Consider the following 21,832-nt stretch of genomic DNA (forward strand, 5'->3'; position numbering starts at 1 on the left):
GATATTTTAAAGATGCAAATATAAAACATCAAATCATTTTAATAAATCACTGCTAGTAACATTAGCTTATAAGTAAGTTCGTTTAATAAATATTAAGTCTATTATGCACAAATATTGTAATAATAATAATAAGGACATGTAGAAGATGAAAATGAAATAATTCTTGAACCCAAGGAGTTTACTATGAAGAGACAACATGTGCACAAATCTATTTAGTTCAATGAAAATTGAAGGATGAAGAGGAATTAGAAGAGACCTCCCAGACTGAACCTGCAGAGCTGAACCTTGAAGGAAAGAAAGAAACCTGAGAGATGGAGATAGGAAAAAAAAAGTGTTATCCTGCTGTGGTGTGAAATAAGACTGGAAAGCAGATGAGTGCCAGTTTATGGAGGGTGTTAAGTGAAAAAAACATTTAGTGCTTAATATGTTCCAAGAACACTCCTAAACTCTGGGAATACAAAAGAATCCCTGACCTTAAACAGATTAGTTATTTCTGATAGAGACAACACATGGGGGAATTGGTGGATGTTTTTGTTTGGGAAGTAACGGCAATGATGAGAGAACTATGGGACAGTCAATTGCCATGCCTTTTCCAGAAGATTTGGATAGAATTCTCAGAGCAAAAGGTGGAAAACAGAATGAGGAGGGATGTTATCTGCCCAGTAGCAGGTCAGAAAAATGTGTAGGGGTAAAATCCACCACCTATTAAGCACCCACTGCATACTTGGTATTGTACCAAGGTTCCAGTCCTCCTAGGAATTTATATTTTATCAGAGGAAAGATCATATATGAGTCTTCCAAAGAAATTATGTAGAACAAATACAAGATGAATATACAGTAAATATGAAGTAAGGAAGGAGGACTCATAATTGAGGGGACCAGAAAAGGCTAAATTTGGAGGTAGCACTTCAATTGCATCTTTTTTTTATGTGAATCTCATCTTTTATTTTAATTTTTCTACTTAGATGCAAAGGTAGTTTTCAAAATTCATCCTTTTGCAAGTTTTTTTCCTACCCTTCCCTTCACCTTCTCCATGACATTGATAGAGGTTTTAAATGTACAATCATGTTTAACATATTTCCATCTTATGTTGTGAAAGAAAACATTAGAATTAGGGGGAAAAAACCATGAAATTTTTTTTAAAAGATTTAAAAAATGAATACAGTATGCTTTGCTCTGCATTCAGACTTCATAATGGTTTTTTTGTGGGATAAACAAAAACTGGGAAAATTGGAAAATAGCATAGCAGAAACTAGGCTTAGATCAATATCTCATACTCTATCAACATAAGATCAAAATGGGCTTTAAATTTAGGTATAAAAGGCTTTATCATAAATTAGGAGAGCAAAGAATAGTTTACCTGCTAGGTCTATGAGAAGCAATTAAAATAAGATAGAGAACATTATGAAAAGCAAAATTAATAATTTGGATTATTATATTAAAAAGATTTTTGCATAAAAAAACTAAGACAACCGAGAATTGAAGGAAAGAAAGATGGGAAGCAATTTTTATAGTGTTTTTGGTAAAGTTTCATTTCTCAGATTTATAAAGAACTGAGTCAAAATTATAAGAATTCAAGTCATTTCCCGAGTTGAGAAGGATAAGATGACAAAAAGACCTATCAGATTTGGCAGAGAGCCCATTGGTAACTTTGAAGAGGACAGTTTGAGTTGAATGATGTGGTTCAAAGCCAGACCACAAAGTGTTAATGAATGAGAGGAAGGAACAAGAATAAACTAGTACTTTATCTGAGAAAGGGAAGAGAAATATAGTGTGAAAGCTTAAAAGGGGATGGTGGTGTCTAGTGAATTATGAGGGAGAATTGAAGATATTTGAAATCACTGGGTAAGCATAAAGTGAAGATTAGTGAGAGAGGGATAGTTGTGGAGGCAGTCTGCTGAAGAATGGAAGGGAATGGGATCTAGATTCCACACATAGTAGATTTGACCTAGGCAAGGAAGTTCACCTCATTACTAAAGTCTAAAAGAAAGGAAAGGCTAAGGGAGGTTGTCAATAGATTTTTGAGATGAAGAGAGAAGGGAGCACAGGTGCCTGTTTCTCTACAAAGAGATGAGAAAGAACGTGGTTAGATCAATAACCTGATTTCGTAAAGTCACAACCAGACTTAGGGAATTTGTTTTTAATCCTATAGTCAGATAGGAGTCATTAAAGTTTTCTTAGATGAGGAATGTGCTGTAGGAAGATTATTTTGGCAACTGGATTGGAAAGGGGAGAAACTGAAAGTATAGAGACCAATGACCAGTAAGGTGACTAGAATCTGAACTAAGATAGTGACTATGTGAGTGTAGAGAAGGGTTTGGGGTCCAAGCAAGTCACTTCCCCTCCTTGAGCCTCAGTTTTCTCATGAAAATGAGGGAATCAACTTTGACCTCCAAGATCTTTTCAAGTTCTCAATCCAGGATCCTAAGGGATTGTCTCTTTCCTATTGGTTCCTCTAGCTCCTAGCACAGCTTTTTGCATGTAATAAATAATACCTTATTCATATAAGCAAGAAACAGAGAGGTAGAATTAACAAGAAAGCATCTGATTAGATTGGGGAATTGTAAAAGGGTTTTAGAAGTTATGTAGGGGATCTGAGACATTCAGAATTTTAATTTGTACCAAGTGAGAATTACACCATGATAGAATCAAAATAAATGAGGAAGGAATCTTAGAATCCTTTACTTCCTTTTTCATGACTCAGCTCAAGCACCACTGTCTACGTGAAGTCTTTTCTGATCCCTTCTTCCCTAAATTACCTTGTATTTATTCTGTAACTATCCATATGAACATGTAAGATCTTTACAAGCTTTGGTCTTTGTATCCCCAGTGTCTAGCACAAGGTAATTGCTTAATAAGTATTTGTCGAATTGTTTGATAAAGAATAGTTTGCACCATTTACTTTCCACCAGAATGTTTTCTAGGTCTTCTGTGAGACAAATCAAAAGGTTGCTTTCTATAACTGGCCACCAACAAAGATGGCATTTTTAAACCATGTTTTCCAAAGGGAAACTTGGTTTGATAAGTTATGTCATTATTCATAAATTGCTCATAACTGGCCATTTACTGTCAATCTAGTCATTTCATATATGCTATTATCTGGAATCTTCCCACTAGAACTAAAATTAAACTTTTTTTTTTTTTTTTTGCTAGGCAGACAGGGTTAAGTGGCTTGCCCAAGGCCACACAGCTAGGTAATTATTAATTGTCTGAGACCCGATTTGAACCCAGGTACTTCTGACTCCAGGGTCGGTGCTTTATCCACTGCGCCACCTAGCTGCCCCAAATTAAACTTTTTTTTAAAAAAGATAGTTTAATTAGGGTAAAAAATTCTTCCATCAGAAAAAAAGTGAATATCACAAGTTATAACTAACACTTTAAAAAAATAAGTGAATTCATGGTTTTACTTCATAGTTTTCAGACATTTCATTATTTGATATATTTACATATATACATTAAGATATCTAGAAAATAATCTAGATGTACACCTCTAATATAATTTCAGTTCTTTGACTTGCCTCACTTCCTCTAGAATGTGAATTTCTTTTAAATCTCCAAGCCTGCTATTGCATCCTGGTCCTTTCCCCAATAGTATCTCAGTTTTCTACTCTTTAAGCAAAATAAGAAAGCAAAGTAAATTTTTTTTTTTTTTTGCAAAGCAATGGGGTTTAGTGGCTTGCCCAAGGCCACACAGCTAGGTAATTATTAAGTGTCTGAGGCTGCACTTGAACTCAGGTTCTCCTGACTCCAGGGCTGGTGCTTTATTCACTGAAACAAACCTTTTAGAAGTTTTTCCTTTCCTGGTCAAAGTGGACATTGAAACTTGTAGAGGTTGTGGGTGGGAGTGTGGGGAGGATAAGAGGGGACAGAGAACTAGATTTGTAGTTAAGGGCATCATTAGGATAGTGAGCCTATAACAGAAAATAAAAGCCAACCTTGATAGAGGAGATGAGAATGAAAAATGAAGGCTATGGAGGCTATAGCCACTGGAAATTTAGCTTCCTAATTACTAACCACAAGGTGGCAGTATGATATCCAAATACCATAAGAATAAGAGGAAGAAAAAGCAAGAGTCAAATTGTGATTAAACTTGGCGTGATAGTCAGATGTTTCAACAGCTGGGGGTAAATAGCCTAGTTCATTGAAACAAAGATATTTCTTACGAATGAAGACTGGGGCAGTTATTTCTTAGAATATCTTGGGCAATGGTTTTCTTCCATCATTATCATCATCATCATCATCATCTTCATCATCATCACCACCACCATCATTATCATCATCATCTTCTCACCACCCTAAATAGTAAGATCTGTCTGACTCAGTAAAATTGTACCTGTGTTGTTATTTATCACAACTTAATGCCTTAACCTATATCCCTACTAATTTTTTTAGGTTTTTGCAAGGCAAAAGGGGTTAAGTGGCTTGCCCAAGGCCACACAGCTAGGTAATTATTAAGGGTCTGAGACCGGATTTGAACCCAAGTACTCCTGACTTCAGGGCCGGTGCTTTATCCACTACGCCACCTAGCCGCCCCATCCCTACTAATTTTCTAATGACTATCCATGGAATATAGGTCTACTATAAATATTCATCTTGCAAATGGAAAACTTTAATTTCATCTCAAGAAAGTCTTTTAATTTTTAAAATTTAGAACCTTTTAATTTTGAGTTTTAAAACATACTTATACTTCTGAGGGTTAATAGTGGTCACAATCAACACATTTAACATGTATATGGGGCCTTCTTGTGGTTCAAATTTTTTTTTATTGCAAAGCATTTTACTTTTAATTTTTTTTTCACATTGTTACAATAGTCAGATTGTAAAGGTAAACATAGTTACCACCCAAAGAAAGAGAAAACTCAAGAAAAATAAAGTCAGGGGAAAAGAAGTATTCAGACACTGTCAACTCTGCCTTTGGGATGGCTAGCATTCTTTATGTACATATATATAATATATATATATATTATATATGTATATGCATGTTATTTGTTTTCCAATTACATACAATGGTTTCTATCAATCATTTCTTTGAAAGATTTTTGAATTTTACAATTTTTCTCCCTCCTTTTTCCCTCCCTTCTCCCCCCTCCCTCAACAGAAGGCAAACTGATATAGGTTTTACATTTGCAAATGGATAGCATTCTTTATTATAAATCCATTGGAGAAATTGCTTCAATATCTTTTCCCACAATTGCTATTGCTAGCTGTATTTCCCTCCATCCTATTCCTCCCCTCACCCCCATTTATTCTATTCTCTCTCTTCTTCCTTCCTGTCCCTCCTCAAAAGTATGTTGTATCTGACTATCTTCTCATGATTTTCCCTCTCTTCTATCACCCACAACCCCCCTTCCCTCCCCACCCCCTTTTATCCATCCCTTTCTTTTTTGGGGGGGTTTCCAAGGCAATGGGGTTAAGTGACTTGCCCAAAGTCATACAGCTAGGTAATTATTAAGTGTCTGAGGCTGGATTTGAACTCAGGTCCTCCTGACTCCAGGGCTGGTGCACTATCCACTGCAACACCTAGCTGCCTCCACCCATCCCTTTCCTCTCCTATTTTCCTCTAGGGTAAGATAGATTTCTATATCCCATTAAGCTACTAATTCCCTCTCACTTCTCCCCCTTCCACTCTATTGCAAAAGCTTTTTCTTGCCTCTCTTATGTGAAATTACTTAGCCCATTCTACCTCTCCTTTCCCTTTCTCCCAGTATATTCCTTTCTTGCCCATTAATTCTACATTTATATTATACGTTCATATTCAGCTCCCTCCTGTGCCTTATCTCTATCTATCTATCTATCTATCTACCTATCTATAATATGTACATACATAGCATCTATATCTATATCATATATATATATATATATATATATATATATATATATATATATATATGCTACTTCTAACTGATAATAAATGAGAAGGTTCATTTGAGATTTCAGTATCATCTTCCTCTGCAGGAATACAAGTAGTAGTTCTGTTATGTTCCTGCTGGCTGGCTTATCCTTTACCCAGGCGAACATTGAAGAGACGGGAGGCAAAGATGGAAAGTTCTCCAAGTTCTCTGTTTATTCACCAGAATACAAATGCTTATATATCTTCCCCAGTACCTGGTCCACTCCCACTCCCATGGTGCTCTCCAATCAACCAGTAAAACAACACTCAGGTGCTAGAGGACACTAGGTGATAAAAGTTTATAGTACTCCCACATACAACAGTCATTACATACACAGTTCAACATCATTAAATCCCTCATAATTTGCCTTTCCTGTCCACCCTCTCTATGCTTCACCTGAATTCTGTACTTGAAGACCAAACTTTCTGTTCAGCTCTGCTCATTTCCACAAGAAACATTCAAAGTTCCCTATTTCATTGAATTGTCCATCTTTTCCTCTGAAAGAGAATTTCAGTTTTGCTGGATAGTTGATTCTTGGTTGTAATACAAGCTCTTTTGCCTCCTGGAATATCATATTCCAAACCCTACAAGCCATTAATGTAGAAGCTGTTAAATCTTGTGTTATCCTAACTATAGCTCCATGATATTTAAATTGTTTCTTTCTGACTGCTTGTAATATTTTCTTCTTGACTTGGGAGTTCTGGAATTTGGATATAATATTCTTAGGAGTTTTCATTTTGGGGATCTCTTTCAGGAGGTGATCAGTGGATTCCCTCAATATCTATTTTACCCTCTGCTTCTAGGAATCAGGGCAATTTTCCTGGATTATTTCTTGAAAAATGAAGTCCAGTTCTTTTCCTAGTGATGACTTTCACATAGTTCAATAAGCTTTAAATATCATTCCTGGATCTGTTTTCCAGATCAGTTGTTTTTCCAGTAAGATATTTCACATTTTCTTTTAGTTTTTCATTCTTTTGGGTGTTTCTTGATTTCTCACATAGTCATCAACTTCCCTTAGCTCCATTCTTCATTTGAAGGAATTATTTTCTTCAGAGAGCTTTTGTATCTCCTTTTCCATCTGGCTAATTCTGCTTTTTAAGGCATTCTTCTCCTCATTGACCTTTTGGACTGCTTTTCCCCAAACTGGTTTTTTAATATGTTATTTTCTTCAGTATTTTTTTTTTTGTATCTCTTTCACCAAATTGCTGACTTGGTTTTCATGATTTTCCTGCATCACTCTCATTTCTCTTCCCAATTTTTTCTCTTCTTCCCTTACTTGATTTTCAAAATATTTTTTGAACTCTTCCATAGCCTGAGCACAATTCAAATTTTCTTAGAGGCTTTGGTTACAGAAGCTTTGACTTTGCCATCTTCTGAGTGTGTATTTTGATCCTCCATGGGACATAATAATCTATGTTCAGATTCTTTTTGTTTTGTTGTTTGCTCATTTCCTCAGCCTATGGTTTGTTTTAAAGTCTTTGTTAATGTGGAGCTCTCCTTCCAAGGTGGAGGACAAACTGTCCAAAGCTTTTGAGGGTTTTTGCCGCTGTTTACAGGGACATCCCCCAGGAATCTCAACTCTTTCACAGTTTTTATGAGAGATTTTGATGACTCCCCAGACATATGCTCTAGTTTGTGAATGACCATAAGCACTCCCCTCTGCTCTGGAACTGGGAGGAGAGTCCCTGCTCCCCTATGGAAGCAAAACTCCTTTTCTTGAGACTGGGGCCCAAAATTACAACTGGGATCTGATATAGGCAAAGCAACAGAGTCATGACTCTAGGATAGTAAAAAAAAACCTGTGATCTCCCTGACCCCCTTACCATCCATGGGCTGAATGCTCTAGAAGCAACTGCTGGGTAGGTCCCCAGACCTGCTCCTGGTAGCCAGGGCAGGTTCTACACTGAGGCCTTTGCTGACTTGGGCTCTGCTGAGCTTCCAAGTTGTCCTTGGCAATCCCTGGGCTGAGCAATCTGGAAATCACCCAGCCCCCAGGGACCCAGGTGTCCAGCTAACTGTTCCTGGATAGCTGGGGCCAGTTAGCTACTGGCCTGGGCTGGGCTGTACTGTGGCTCTTTCTAACCCAGTTTAACAGACCTTTCCTGCAGATCTTCCAAGTTTTCTTGGACTGGAATATTATTTCATTCAGTCTTTCTGTGGAGTTCTGCTACTGTAGAATTTGGTCTTTATTTAAAGGTATTTGAAATGGTTTAGGGGAGAACTTGCAGGTTTCTTTGCCTTTACTCTGCTATCTTGGCTCTGCCCCTGTAGTTCAAATTCTCAAGTGAGGTATGAATCCTTGACTATTTCTGGCAAATGGTCATTCAGTCTCTGGATTAATTCAGAGATGAGAAACTTCACAATCTTAAAAAGCTGCTCATTCTGTTCTTGAACAGCTCTATATTGTTGCACAACATATGGAAGAAATTCCCACCTCCCTATAACTTCTACCCACAGGTCATATTTTGATGCAAAATAGAATAAGGCTTATTGTTCTTTGAAAAAAAGATATTTATTCACTTCAAATCTATAATGACAACAATCCTATTCTGATGCTTTATGGTTCTGTAATGTCCCCTGGTTACATACTTTTTTTTTCCTGCTGAGGAAGACTGTAACTCCTCTATAATGTAGCAGGTGATCTTTGAGAGTTTATGACAGAAAATGTTTATTGTTTGGTGACTGATCATCTAATGATTTTTTCTGACCTTAGACCAATCCTTGGATAATAGAACTATCATCTTTCCCTAGGGTTGGTAGGAACTGCCCTAACTTGTTGTGCTGTCAATACCATTGAGAACCCAAACTTGATGAGTTAGCAGATTAGTTTATTAGTGGAGCTACAACTATCATATCCTCCCTTAAATTTCTGTTTCCTAGAATTAATATCCCTAATTTCTTCAATTTGACCATTATACAACATGGTTTCAGTTCCCCTGATTCCCCTGATTCCCCTGGTTGCTCTTCTCCACACATACTCCAATTTGTCAATGTCCCTCCTAAAATATCCCTAGAATTATAATATTCCAGCTATTCTGGCAAGGGAAGAGCCCAAAGGGATACTTGTTTTTCTTGTTTGAGACATATACTTAATTTAAAACTACTTAAAACTATGTAATTGTCAACCTATTTTGAGTCCCCTTTTCACATGAAACATTACTTCCTCATCCTGTACTTGTGTAGTTGATTTTTTGAAGAAAAGAAAAGAGTTTTATCCATATTAAATTTCAACGTACTAAATCTGGCCTATTATTCCAACCTGTTGAGAAGCCAACTCTATTTGAATACTGATTGCCATTTAATACACTAGTTTGTTTTCTCCTGTCTTGCTGTCATCCATGAATTTTGTGAGCATGTTATTAAGCTTCTAGTAGGGTCATTGATTAAAACTCTTTAACTGTATGAGTTAGAGCAGGTAAGTTGTCTTGAACCTAACTGATCTACTCTGCACAATAACTATTTATTTGGTTTTATTTTTTTTTAAATTTGGGTAGCCGGGAGGTACAGTAGATAGAGCCCTGGGTCTGGAGACAAGAAAGCCTGAGTCAGCCTAGATCCTTACTAGATGTACAAATTTGAACAACTCCCTTAACCTCTGTTTGCTTCACTTTCCTCGACTATGAAATGAGGATAAAAGCATCTATGTCCCAGGGTTATTATGAAGAGGAATAAGATAATGATAATTAATAATAATGCTAATAATAATAATAAATAGCTAGCATTTAGTAAGTACCTACCATGTGACAGGTACATTGCTAAGCCTTTGGCAATGTTATCTTACCTGATTAAATGAGATAATATTGTAAAGAATCTAACAAGCACATGGTGAGTGCTTCACAAATACTTGTTTCCTTCCTTTCTATTCCATTACCTTTTGGTGCTGTTTTGTTATTCACTTTAAAACTTGAATTTGGGAAACTTTGTCCAATACAAACCTGAATTGGTGGGAAATGTTTTCCATTTGCAAAGACAAAGACTACTTCATTCTGCTAACATAAATTGGAAGGATTGAAAGTTGTGTATAAAATATGTATGTATTCAAACTTAATAAGAGTATTCCATACTTCCCTTATTTTTTTTAAATTATGGGACCTGGGGGAAAAGTGAGTCTAAACTATACTTAGAAATGGCCCCTTGGTAAGGAAGAGCTTTGGTTTAAAAGAGCTAGGGGTTTAAATCCAAGTTCAAATAGAAAACCAAATATAATCTGACTTTTTCATTTTATATTATTGTAATTTTTTTAAAGAAGAGAATGAGGCAGAGGCACAAAGTTCTTTTTTCTTATTTCTATTTTTCAATTATATGTAAAGATAATTTTCAATATTCATTCTAAAGTTTTCTCCCTTTCTCCCTTTCCTCCCCCTACCCAAGGAGGGTAATTAATCTGATGTATGTGCTGTGGAAGAAGAATCAGAACAAAAAAGGGAAAACCATGAGAAGGAAAAGCAAAAAATAAATTTGAAAAGCTGAAAATGATATACTTGATTTGCATTCAGATTCCATAGTTTTTTCCTCAGGATGTGGATGGCATTTTCCATTGCAGACCTTTTAGAATTGTCTTTTGATTGCTATATTACTGAGAAGATTAAGCCTATTATAATTGATCATCACACAATGTTGCTGTTAAAATGTACAGTCTTCTCCTGGTTCTGCTCTCTTCACTCAGCATCAGTTCATGTAAGTCTTTCCAGGTTTTTCCTGAAATCTACCTGTTCATCATTTCTTACAGAGCAATAATATTCCCTTAAATTCACATACCACAACTTGTCCAGCCATTCCCCAATTGATGGGCATCCCTTCAATTTCCAATTCTTGGACTTCACAAAAAATGCTGCTATGAATATTCTTGTACATGTGAGTCTTGTTCCCTTTTTTTGAGCACAAAGTTCTTACCTTAACCTTTACATACTCATTAACCTATCCATGCCTAAAGGGTGAGTCATTGTTAGAGTAAAGATTTCATTAATTTGGAAAATAAAACTCTAACCTTAAAGTGAGAGAGCACAAGGCATCAGAAAGCATCCTTTTTGATTGTGGATTTGAGAAAAAGCGAAAATACCAACAATCTTCCTCTTTGCCCCTCCCCCTTCTTTCAACAGTGACTGTTTGGTCAATAAAAAGCTTAAATGGGACACCCAAGAGGATCACATGAAGTCTTCAGAATGTTTCCCATGAAGCTATTGCTATCTGACCCCAAACCATTCTCTTCCTAACATTTATACTTAACATTTCCTCTATAAGATTTGTTATTAAACATACTGTTATATGTACAAAAAGTCATAGACATTAACACATCATAATAATAACCGTAAATTAATTGCTCATCATGAATGAGAACTTTCCCAAAAAGGTTTTATAAACTAGTTAAAATATAGCTTAAAGCCATTTAGGGAAAACTATCAGTTCAATGTGAACTAGAGGTGTGTCAGAATCCTTGGACCCTAGAACTACCCAGATCTTGACTGTTAAATTTGGCTTTTTTGGCCATTTAACATCACAAGGTCTTCAATAATTCAGAATCTTGAAACTGTTTTCTATCACATTCTCCTGAGCTCTGGGGGGGGTGGGTGGGGGAAGAGGGAGGGGAGTCGAAACAAAGAAGAGCAGCAAAGGAGAACAATGAAAAAGGAAATGTCTCCATGATTTAAAAAAAAAAGGAAATGTCTGCTACATACACACTCATATACTGCATTTTGTCCTTTTAGCAGAAATATACATATCTCTCCAGGATTTTTTTCAGAAACAAGATCAACTAAAATTCACATCCTTGACAGAGAGATAGCATGCTGTAGTGGAAGGAGCTCTGGAGTGGCAGTTAGGAACCTTGAGTTCTAGTCTTTGTTCTGTCACTTAATATACTTATTCAGGCCCTCTGGTTCTCCTAGGTCACTCTGTGAAATGAGACAATCTGGAGGATATCCCAGGTTCTTTCTAGCTCTCACAGATTCCAAAACAAATGCAACTTGAGAAATTATCAGAAGTTCTTCGTTTTCTCTGTTCTCTTCCATTTTCTTTCCATTGAGAAACCACTGAGAGGAGATGGAGAGACATCCAAGAATTATAGAGTAAATAAATCCTAGGCAGAGGTGAAAACAGTCTGGGTGAACATCAAGACTTTCTGAAGAAAAGCCAGGTGGGACCTGAGAAGACAAAGAAAAAATAAGAACTCAAAATCCTTAATTTATTTTTTTTAAATTTACCCTTTTTAGATGCTTTCAGAAAAATCTGAGAAGACTTAAGTGAAATGATGTAAAATGAAGTAAACAGAACCAGGATATTGGATATGGTAACAGCAATATTATAATGATAACCAACTATGAAAAACACAGCAGCCCTGATCAATACAATGATCCACAATACCAAAGGACTCAAAATTGCTACCTACCTCCAGAATTGAAAATTTTTGAAAAATTTTCCTTTTTAAAAATGTCTTAAACTTTTTTTAATACATCACAACAATTTCCCAATTACCCTTTCAATAGAACTACCCCTTTATAAAAAATAAATATGGCCAAATGAAACAAATAAACATATTGACTACACTGACAGATGCCTCATTCAACAGCTATTGTTCACTATTTATTGAAATACAGGAAACATTATTTAACTACCAGATCTCTGAAGTCACAATTGGACATTACATAGATCTGAATTCTGAAGTCTTTTATTGTTAATTTATTTTATAATATTGAAGTCATCATGTAAATAGGTCAGACTTCATCTGCATCATCACATATAATTCTTCCCATTTTTTGAATTATTTGTTGTTTCTAGTGCCATACGTTCCATTCATATATAACATTTTGTTCAGTCATTTTCCAATTTATAGGCATTTCCTCTCTAGTTAACAAGCATTATTCTATGGTTCTGTATTCTATAGTTCTTTGCTAACACAAAAGGTGTCAGTGTAAATATTTTTGTGTAGATGGATTATTTCTCTTTGATTTCCAACATATATTTAGTAATAATGGCATTACTCAGTCTAGGAATATGTAGAGTTTAGATACTTCTTTTTTTAGTAAAATTTCAAGTTCAAACCCTGAATTTACAAATGAAAAGTTATAGAGACTGATCTAATATGAAAAGGAATGAAATTATTTTACATTATTTATTATGATGACTAATGAACATACTGAGGAATATGAATTATAATATCTTAGTCCTAGTGTAGCAGTTTTATATGAAACTTTGTTTAGTCAATCAAATATATATTAAGTAAGATTCCATGCTAGCCTTCATTTCTATGCAAAGCTGAGAGATACTGGATATAAATGTAAGACTTTTTCAATGTGTTGGTTGGTTTTGCTGAATGATTTGTCCCTTATTCTTATAAGGAATTGTTCTCTGGGAGAATGGGGTGAGAGGACTATATTGCAAAATATAACTGATGCAAAAATAAGACATTAATAAAATTTTATTTAAAAGATATGCTGTGCTAGGTGCTATGGGGATCAAAATCATATGGAACATTAGCCATTGCTAATGTTAGTTTAAGGAACTAATAATAGTCAAATTGAGAAAGTAAGACATGCACTGGACAACACTAATAGTATAAAGTAATATAGAAGTGTAGGCAGACCCTATGTAAGAATTAAAAGGAAAAGCTCCCAATTGACTGGATTATCAGTGAGTGTAGAACATCATTAGGAAGTTTACAAATGCTCTAGTTAATTTTATTGAACTGTTTTTTTAGATAATTTATCGAATGAGTACTATGTTAAAAACAAAATATATCAATTAAAAATTAGTTTACATTTACATAGAATTTTAAAATTTGCAAGGTATTTTGTCATCTAATTTGATCCTCATGGGTATTATCCTCACTTTACAAATGAAAAACAGAAATGCTCATAAAATTAGTATTTTAGGCAGATGCCTCCCACTTGACATCATGCCACATACTTCACTGAAGATGGTGGAATGATCAAATCTGACAAAATGTGGAAGCATTTGAAAATACAAAGCTGTTGTCCTTCTCTAAGCTATATTAATGTTATAAGTTGACACTGACAGCTGTATCATTAAGCACACTACCACTCCTAGAGTCAGAGCACTGAAATATTTTCAGAGATGATGACTTGTCATTCTGGACATTACTTCTGCTATTTGGATAATAATATCTGTCCTTATTTTGAACTTGTTGAGGATCTTGGAAAAGTAATTTTGCTATGTAAACAAAAAGAGGAAAAGGAACCATATTTGCAAAAAATATCTAAAGTAGTTCTCTTAGCTGAAGTGGCAAAAAATTGTAACAAAGGTTATGCTCATAAATTGGGAAATGACAAAAACAAGTTATAGCATATGAATGTAATGGTATTTTTATTATTCTGTAAGAAATAATGAAAGAATGGGTTCAGAAAAGTTCAAGGACTATCCCATGCAATTTAGAAAAACACAGATATCTTATTGTCTGATCTCTAAGGATATGATTTCTCTCTCATCACACCCAATTTGGATCAAGGTACAACATGGAAACAAAGTAAAGACTGACAGATTGCTTTCCATGGGGGAGCAGGGGTAGGGAAGTAAGATGGGGGGAAATTGTAAAACTCAAATAATATCTTTAATAAAAATTAATTTAAAATAAAGAATGGGTTCAGAGAAACCATGCAAGTTTAGGAAGACTTGTATGAACTGTTACATTGAAGTGAGCAGAAGCAGGAGAATAATTTATAAAATGACAATAATGTAAAGACAAACAGCTTTGAGAGACTTAAGCATTTTGATCAATGCAAGTCTTAATTCTGAGGGACTAAGGATAAAGCAGATTATCAGTGATACAGAAGGAAATATACATTTTTGGCCAATATTTTGCTTGACTATGCAAGAATTCATTTTTTTCCAGTTGTGGGATAGAAAAGAGAGAAAACATGAGTGAAAAATCAAATGTCAAAAAACAACAAAACTAAGAGGAAGTGTGACTCCAACTTGGTCTCAGGGTGGTAGGAGTAACCCTAATGTAGGTAGAATACATTTCCACTTCATGTTACTATAGCCCTTCACCCCTTACCCTAGTGCTTCTCATACACACAAATCAGTTACAATGATACCTTTGGCTCTTGAATGTGAAACATTTACTGAAAGAGAAGGCAAAACCAAGTATAATCAGAACATTTGCTCAATAGAAATCAAAAGCAGGAATAGTGAAAATATGAGTCAATTCATAAATCTGAATTTCATTCTCCCCCAAATGCAAAGCGGCCATGAGGGGGAGTAGGGGCACACTTAGAGAAATCTAGAGGTGAGGCATATGAGTGGGGAAGCCCATGCAACTAGAACATGACTGGTTTACAGTCCTGGATATCAGAAGTCTCATAGGGAGCAGTCTAGTCCATGAGTTCAATTTTCATCTTGAGGCTCTTCCATCTTCTGCAAGATGAATCCAATTGCTCTGCAATTTTTGGATAACTGAAACTCTTAGTGAAGCAGCAGAATTACATTCTTTCATTGAAAATGCAGCCCTTAAGCCAAGGGTCAGCTCCCTTATCTGTGCACTGAAGTCTTAAGTGACAAGAATTTTGTTCCCTCAAACTAGGGAGCTGCAAAACTCCTCAGATCTGCTGTCTTGGTTCTGAGGATTTTCTCCCTTTCAAACAGAGGACAACAGAGAGCAATGCATTCAACCTCTTGAAAGGTTTCTCTTCTCTCAAGCAATAGATGATACTAAAGAGCAATTCAAAAAAATATGGCCTGCAAGATTCAGTTTTTTCCATTAAGCTCTCAGCTGTCCTCCAATCTCAAACAATCAAGTCAATTCTTTCCTCTATTTGTATTTCAGTTTAAATTACATTTTTTTGGCAAGGCAGTGGGGTTGAGTGACTTGCCCAAGGTCACACAGCTAGGTAATTATTAAGTGTCTGAAAACTAAACCTGAATAGGTCCTCCTGACTCCAGGGCCAGTACTTTATCCACCAAAACAACTCTTTAGGTCAGGAACTGGGCTTACCTGTGCTAAACCAGCTCTCAAACTCTAGATGGTGCTAAAGAGCATTGCATATAAATCTAATCAGTTTCCTCATTATTATAAAAAGGAGATCCTGCTTTCTCTAATCAGATTCTATGGGTTATAGAGCTCTACACCAGTGAGCTCCCTGCCTCAGCTACAAAGCATGTCTATTTTAGTCAATTTTTTTTGACTGTCTCATCCCAAAACTGATGCTCTACTCTTTAGATTTTCCTCTATTCTGCTTCTTTCTTTTCTTTTTATCCCTTCCTTCCATCTTCTTCCTTCCTTCCTTCCTTCCTTCTTTCTTTCCTTCCTTCCTTCCTTCCTTCCTTCCTTCCTTCCTTCCTTCCTTCCTTCCTTCCATTCTTTCTTTCTCTCTCTCTTTCTTTCTTTCTTTCTTTCTTTCTTTCTTTCTTTCTTTCTTTCTTTCTTTCTTTCTTTCTTTCTTTCTTTCTTTCTTCCTTCCTTCCTTCCTTCCTTCCTTCCTTCCTTCCTTCCTTCCTTTATTTCCTTCTTTCTTCAATCTTTTCAGATTTCTTCAATTTGATAATTAGGTTTAAACAATAACCTATACTTTTTGATCACAATAGACTTCATCTTTTAAAACAAATTGTAAAGGAATGAAAGTAAATAGTTTATATAACAACAACTAAAGTGAGGATTTTTAACTATGATAGTTATAACGATAATTGTAGAAGATAAAATGGGCTTTTTAAAATTATATCAGATTTAAAAGTGTTATGTGAATAAAATAAGTGCAGTTAGAATTATAAGAGAAGCAATTAATTGGGAAAAAGTTTGCACCAAATATTTCAGATAAGCATATCCCTTATTTCTAGGGAATTAATATAAATATATAAGAAAAGAATCTTTCCCAGTAGATAAGTGGTTAAAGGATATGAACAGCCAATTTTCAACAGCCAATTTTCAAAATACTATATGTGAATGCTCCAAATCCCTAATAAAAAAGGAGGAATCTACATTAAAACAACTCTGAAGTATCATCTTATGCCCTTTAGATTACCAAAGATGATTAAAGATGAAAATTATAAACACCAGAAGTTTATGATACATAGGTATGCTATGTACTTTTGACAGAACTGTGAAGTTGTCTAATCATTCTTGGAAACGATTTGGAATTATGTCAAAAAAAAAGTCACTAAAGTGTACCTCTGATTTAATTCAGAAATACCTCTATAAGGTATCTAATTCAAGGAGATGAAAACGGACAGGAACATTAAATTTGTATAACTAATGTAGAGAATGAGATTTTTTGCTAACCAAAAAATATAGCACCTAAAATATTTTGACAAATATGAATGTTACAAATAAGAATGTGAGTTATGTGAGTGGAGAACACTGTTATCATTTATTAGTTCAAACTTATTTTCAGCTAAACCAGAGAGAATCTTGGGAGTGTGTAAGATTGTTTAACCATAAGTAAGGTTGTTCTCTATAAAAGAAAGCTTTGATCTCTAGTTCAAACATAGGGACTGAAAAGGACAGGCTTAATTTTTATCTTGGAGGTCCTCAGTCTGGCTTTTGTTATTTAATGACTATGACTAAAGAGTCTTCCTACCCCTTTTTTAGGATAGGGTTCTTCCACTATATTTTACCTTACTGAAGGCCTCAGCAAAGTAGAAATCCCATGCCCAGAAAAGATATCATGTCCAGAAAAGATATCATCAGGCCAAGCAGAACAATGTGTTCAGCAGAAACACAAATTTACTGAAAGCAGCATGATAACATAACCAGAAGATATCCAGTCATATTGGAAGTAGGAGTTTCCCCCACACATAACATGAGGAGGATCTGTCATCTTCCCATCTTATACTGTCATACTTGATTCCTGTGTACACTCACTTTTTCCACCAATGGTGTGTATTTGTAGGAAAGTATGCCCTATTTTTATTAGGGGAATGCTCCATTGAAAATATTCTTACTTTTATATTTTATTTAACTCTTTTAAAAATTTTTTTATTTATTTAAGGCAATGGGGCTAAGCATCTTGCCTAAGGTCACACAGCTAGGCAATTATTAAATGTCCAAGATAGGATTTGAACTCAGGTCCTCCAGATTCTAGGGTTGGTGCCCTATCCATTGCACCACTTTGCTGTCCTATATTTCATCTAATTCTTTTTTTTTTTGTTTTTGCAAGGTAAATGGAGTTAAGTGGCTTGCCCAAGGCCACACAGCTAGGTAATTATTAAGCGTCTGAGACCAGATTTGAACCCAGCTTCTCCTGACTCCAGGGCCGATGCTTTATCCACTGTGCCACCTAGCTGCCCCACCATTTAATTCTTAAAAAAAACTATCCTCTGGGTTACTATAGATAATTCAGTCCCACATAGTAGGACACAAACTATCATTTTTGAGAGAATATGGACCCACAGAGAGCTTTGAACCTGGGATGGCTATTCTGAAAGCTCCATATGTGAGAGTAAGGTGTTAAAAGTCCTACACAAAAATATTAATAGCAGCCATTTAAATAATAGGTAATAGGTTATAGTGGCTAGGGAACAGATCTCAGAGCTAGAAAGAATTGGTTGAAGTACTGCCTGTGACTTTATCATTCCCAGCAACTCTGGGAAAACTATTTTTATTTATTTAATTACTTACTTAATTTTCCAGTTATATGTAAAGAGTTTTTAACATTTGTTTTTACAGTTTTCTCCCTCCCTCCCTTTCCTTCCCTCACCCTAAGAAAGAAAGCAATTTGATATATGTTATCCATGTATAACCATGTTATACATATTTCCATATTAGTCATGCTGTGAAAGAAGTATCAGAACAAAAAGGAAAAATCATAAGAAAGAAAAATTTTAAAAAGTGAAAATCTCATTCTTTGATCCAATTTAGACTCCATGATTTTTCTGTGGATTTGGATGGCATTTTCCATCATAATTCAAAAATCTTTTTAATTCTCAATATTTTAGACAATTCTCTGAGGCTTTGAATGTTAGAGAAAATGCTGACCTCCATTGATAAAGTGAGTTTCTTCATTCAGGAGTTCTCTAGATCTATGAAATCAGAAGACTAATCCCTGTCTCTAATTTTTAATAGGAAAGTGAGTATCAATTGAGAAATGATTTAATAAATTAAATAATTATTAACACATAGATAATTATCTAATGTTAGATAGTTTTAGATTAAGTAATATCATAGGGGACATTATTACTTTATAAGAAATGACAAATATGAAGAATTCTATGAAACATGTGAAGAGGGAAGAAAGGGGAAGCTGGAGAACAATTTATACAATGATCACAAGAATGTAAAGTAAAACACAATAAAAAAAAAACTTCATGTCTCTAATCAATTCAGTGTCCAATCATGACTTCATGTTGAAGTATGCCTATTGCCTTTTGTCAGAGAGGGTAGGCCCAGGTGCAGAATGAGGCATACATTTTCAGACATGAACAATGTGGTGACTTGTTCCATTTGACTATTAGTTATAAAAGGGTTCTACTGGAGAAGGAAATAAGAAGAGAAAGAATAGTTAGAGTTAATTGAAATTTGTCAAGGAGATCTTTTCAATGGCAAGTTTGGAATGAGGTTTAAAATGAGGGAAGGGACACAGATTGTCCAAAACAAACAAAAAAGGCAAGAGGAGCCAATTTTAGATGGAAAAAGTACAGAAGAAATGAAGTTTTGTTTCTTGGAGGTTGTGGGAAATAATAAGAGACTAATAGGTGATTAAATTAAAGGTGCCAGATAATAAACATAACAAATTCAAATTTCATCCTGAAAGCAAAGCATTCAAGTCCCAGATAACTCCAAGTGATGGCGAAGGTGAATAAGGGAGGTTTTTAGGTTACCTTCACACATAGTCAGATGCTGCTGTTGGTTCAACATGGGGAAGTGGGAGCACCAAGTCTTCTGCCTTTTCCTCTTTGGCTACCACAGTAGGTGCTTGGGGTACAGAATTGAAGCCAGCCTTTTGTTTTTTACAGACTAAGAGAAAAATTACACATGTATTTCAATATATTTTGGCCATGTATTTTTTTTAACTTTCATGAGAATATAGATTTAGAACTGGAATAAAATTTAAAGTGCATCTAATGGCAAAAATTATAGTCTAATCTTCTTATTTTGCAGACAAGAATATTGAGGGGAATGACATGCCCAAAGTCACACAAATAGTAAGTGGAAAAGCTGGGATTTTACTCCAAAGTGAACTCACTAAATCCAATCATCTTTCCTCCTACACAGTGCTGCCTTCATTCAGACATTAGAACTGGGAAAGGCCAACAAAACCACCTGGTTTCACCTTATTTGACTTGCAAGGTGGATTCTTCCTAGAAGATATTCTCCAATGAACCTTTCTCATATAACCACAGAATATTATATCCAGAAGAGATTTTGGAGATGACCTAGTTCAACTTTTTCATTTTATACACGAGTAAGCTTCAAATTAGGAGAAATGACTTGCCCAAAGTTACATAGATGCAAGAACACAAATCGTTTGACTTTCAGTCTAGTGTCATTTCCAAAAGATCTTCATGGTCTTCTCTTTAGGGACTTGGCTATTGACTATTTGGATTTATTGGTTAAGAAATAACAAATAACTTCATCTTCAAAATTCCTCTACTTGTTGTCATTTCATAACATAACCCTAGAAATTGGGCAGCTAGGTGGTGAAGTGGACAGAGCACTAGTCCTGGAGTCAGGAGGACCTGGGTTCTAATCAGATCTCAGACACCCCAATTACATAGTTGTGTGACCTTGGTCACTTAACCCCATTGCCTTGCAAAAAACAAAACAAAACCAAAGGGAAAAAAACCCCTAGAAATCTTCCTGATAACCTTCACAACCAGGGTTCCAACTTTGTCCAAAAAATGCATCTATTTCTTACTTGGAAGAACTTGAAGGGTTAAGGGTGGCAAAAAGCCCAAGATTTGTCTATGGCCTAGATCAGTTCTCTAAATGTAAAAGAGAGCAGAATATAAAGGGTTTGGCAGCAGCAATGGCGAACAAATGTCTTTGTTTCTAACCTCACCTTCTTGTGTCACTAAGAAAAGCTCCATTATATTCTGCATGACCTTGGGGTACAATGGGAGATAAATTTATTCACCTAAGTCCAAAAGTCAAGTGTACCTTGAAGAGTTCTCACTATGTGGTAGATGGGGTAGAAAAAAGAAAGTGATGAGAGCTGAGGGACTTTTTAATTCACAAAAGAGTTGAAGTAGTCTCAAGGTTATGGACCGACTGGCTCCCCTAAGAACCATAAATACTTTCTATGAGAAATATTCCTCTTGGTAACATCAAATAAACAGAGAAACAGCAGGTGACAGGGGCAGCTTAGCAGGGAAGTAGCACCATAGCTAGTCCAAGGAGAAACAAAAGAAAAGGAAATGCAAGAAGCTCAGCAATGATAGCAAAAGTTCTTCAAGGAAGAAATCAATGGCAGGTTCCAAGGCAGTAGTATTCTAGATGGGACACAACATTGAGAATAAGAGTTGTCCAGACTTTAAATCTTTCCTTTTCTACTAGTGGCATGACTTTATGGAAGAGGGAATATGTATATGTGGGGAGGAAGAGAAGAAGGTATTTTCCTTATTATTTCCTTGTTAGTCCACTCAACTAAATGTCTTTCCTTTAAATGACTATGTCCTCTCAATTAGTTTGATAAAAAGGGAACATTAGGTGGAGGGGAAGGTTTGGGAGTCATGGTTAGGATGTATGTATATCTAAAGAGTGCCTTGAATCTAAGCCAACCTTTCAAGGGGTCATAACAAAAGACCTAGATTGTACAAAATTCACATTTTGATTTACAAAAAAAATAACATCATAAATTTCTCTTCTTTTTCTTCACTATCACGAATTCTTTACCTAGAGATCTATTTCCAAGAAATGAAAATAATAAAAATTCTCACTAAACTTATATTTTCCTCAATCTCTATAGTATTTGCAAGAATGAAGGTAGAAGTCTACATCCATAATTTCATTAAGGCAAGAAACTCATTTTTTTTAATAACGGGGGCGTTAAATGAGT

General features: G+C 35.4%; 1 protein-coding gene across 2 annotated transcripts in view; it reads right to left on the bottom strand.

Moving 5' to 3' along the window:
• Positions 1-6,054: 6,054 nt before the first annotated feature.
• Positions 6,055-21,832, bottom strand: part of CD80 (CD80 molecule) — a 41,292-nt gene continuing 25,514 nt past the window's right edge. Inside the window, exons 6-7 of one of the 2 annotated variants that reach the window (XM_074214580.1) lie at positions 19,656-19,791; positions 6,055-12,031 (exon numbers count right to left, since the gene is read on the bottom strand). In XM_074214580.1, the coding sequence (XP_074070681.1) occupies positions 19,658-19,791 (134 nt within the window). In that variant the 3' untranslated portion in view covers positions 6,055-12,031; positions 19,656-19,657. The remainder of the gene's footprint in view (positions 12,032-19,655; positions 19,792-21,832) is intronic. The other variant, XM_074214581.1, reaches the window with a different exon arrangement.

This window comes from Macrotis lagotis, chromosome 1 (genome assembly GCF_037893015.1).
Source record: "Macrotis lagotis isolate mMagLag1 chromosome 1, bilby.v1.9.chrom.fasta, whole genome shotgun sequence".
Classification (NCBI taxonomy): Eukaryota; Metazoa; Chordata; class Mammalia; order Peramelemorphia; family Peramelidae; genus Macrotis; species Macrotis lagotis.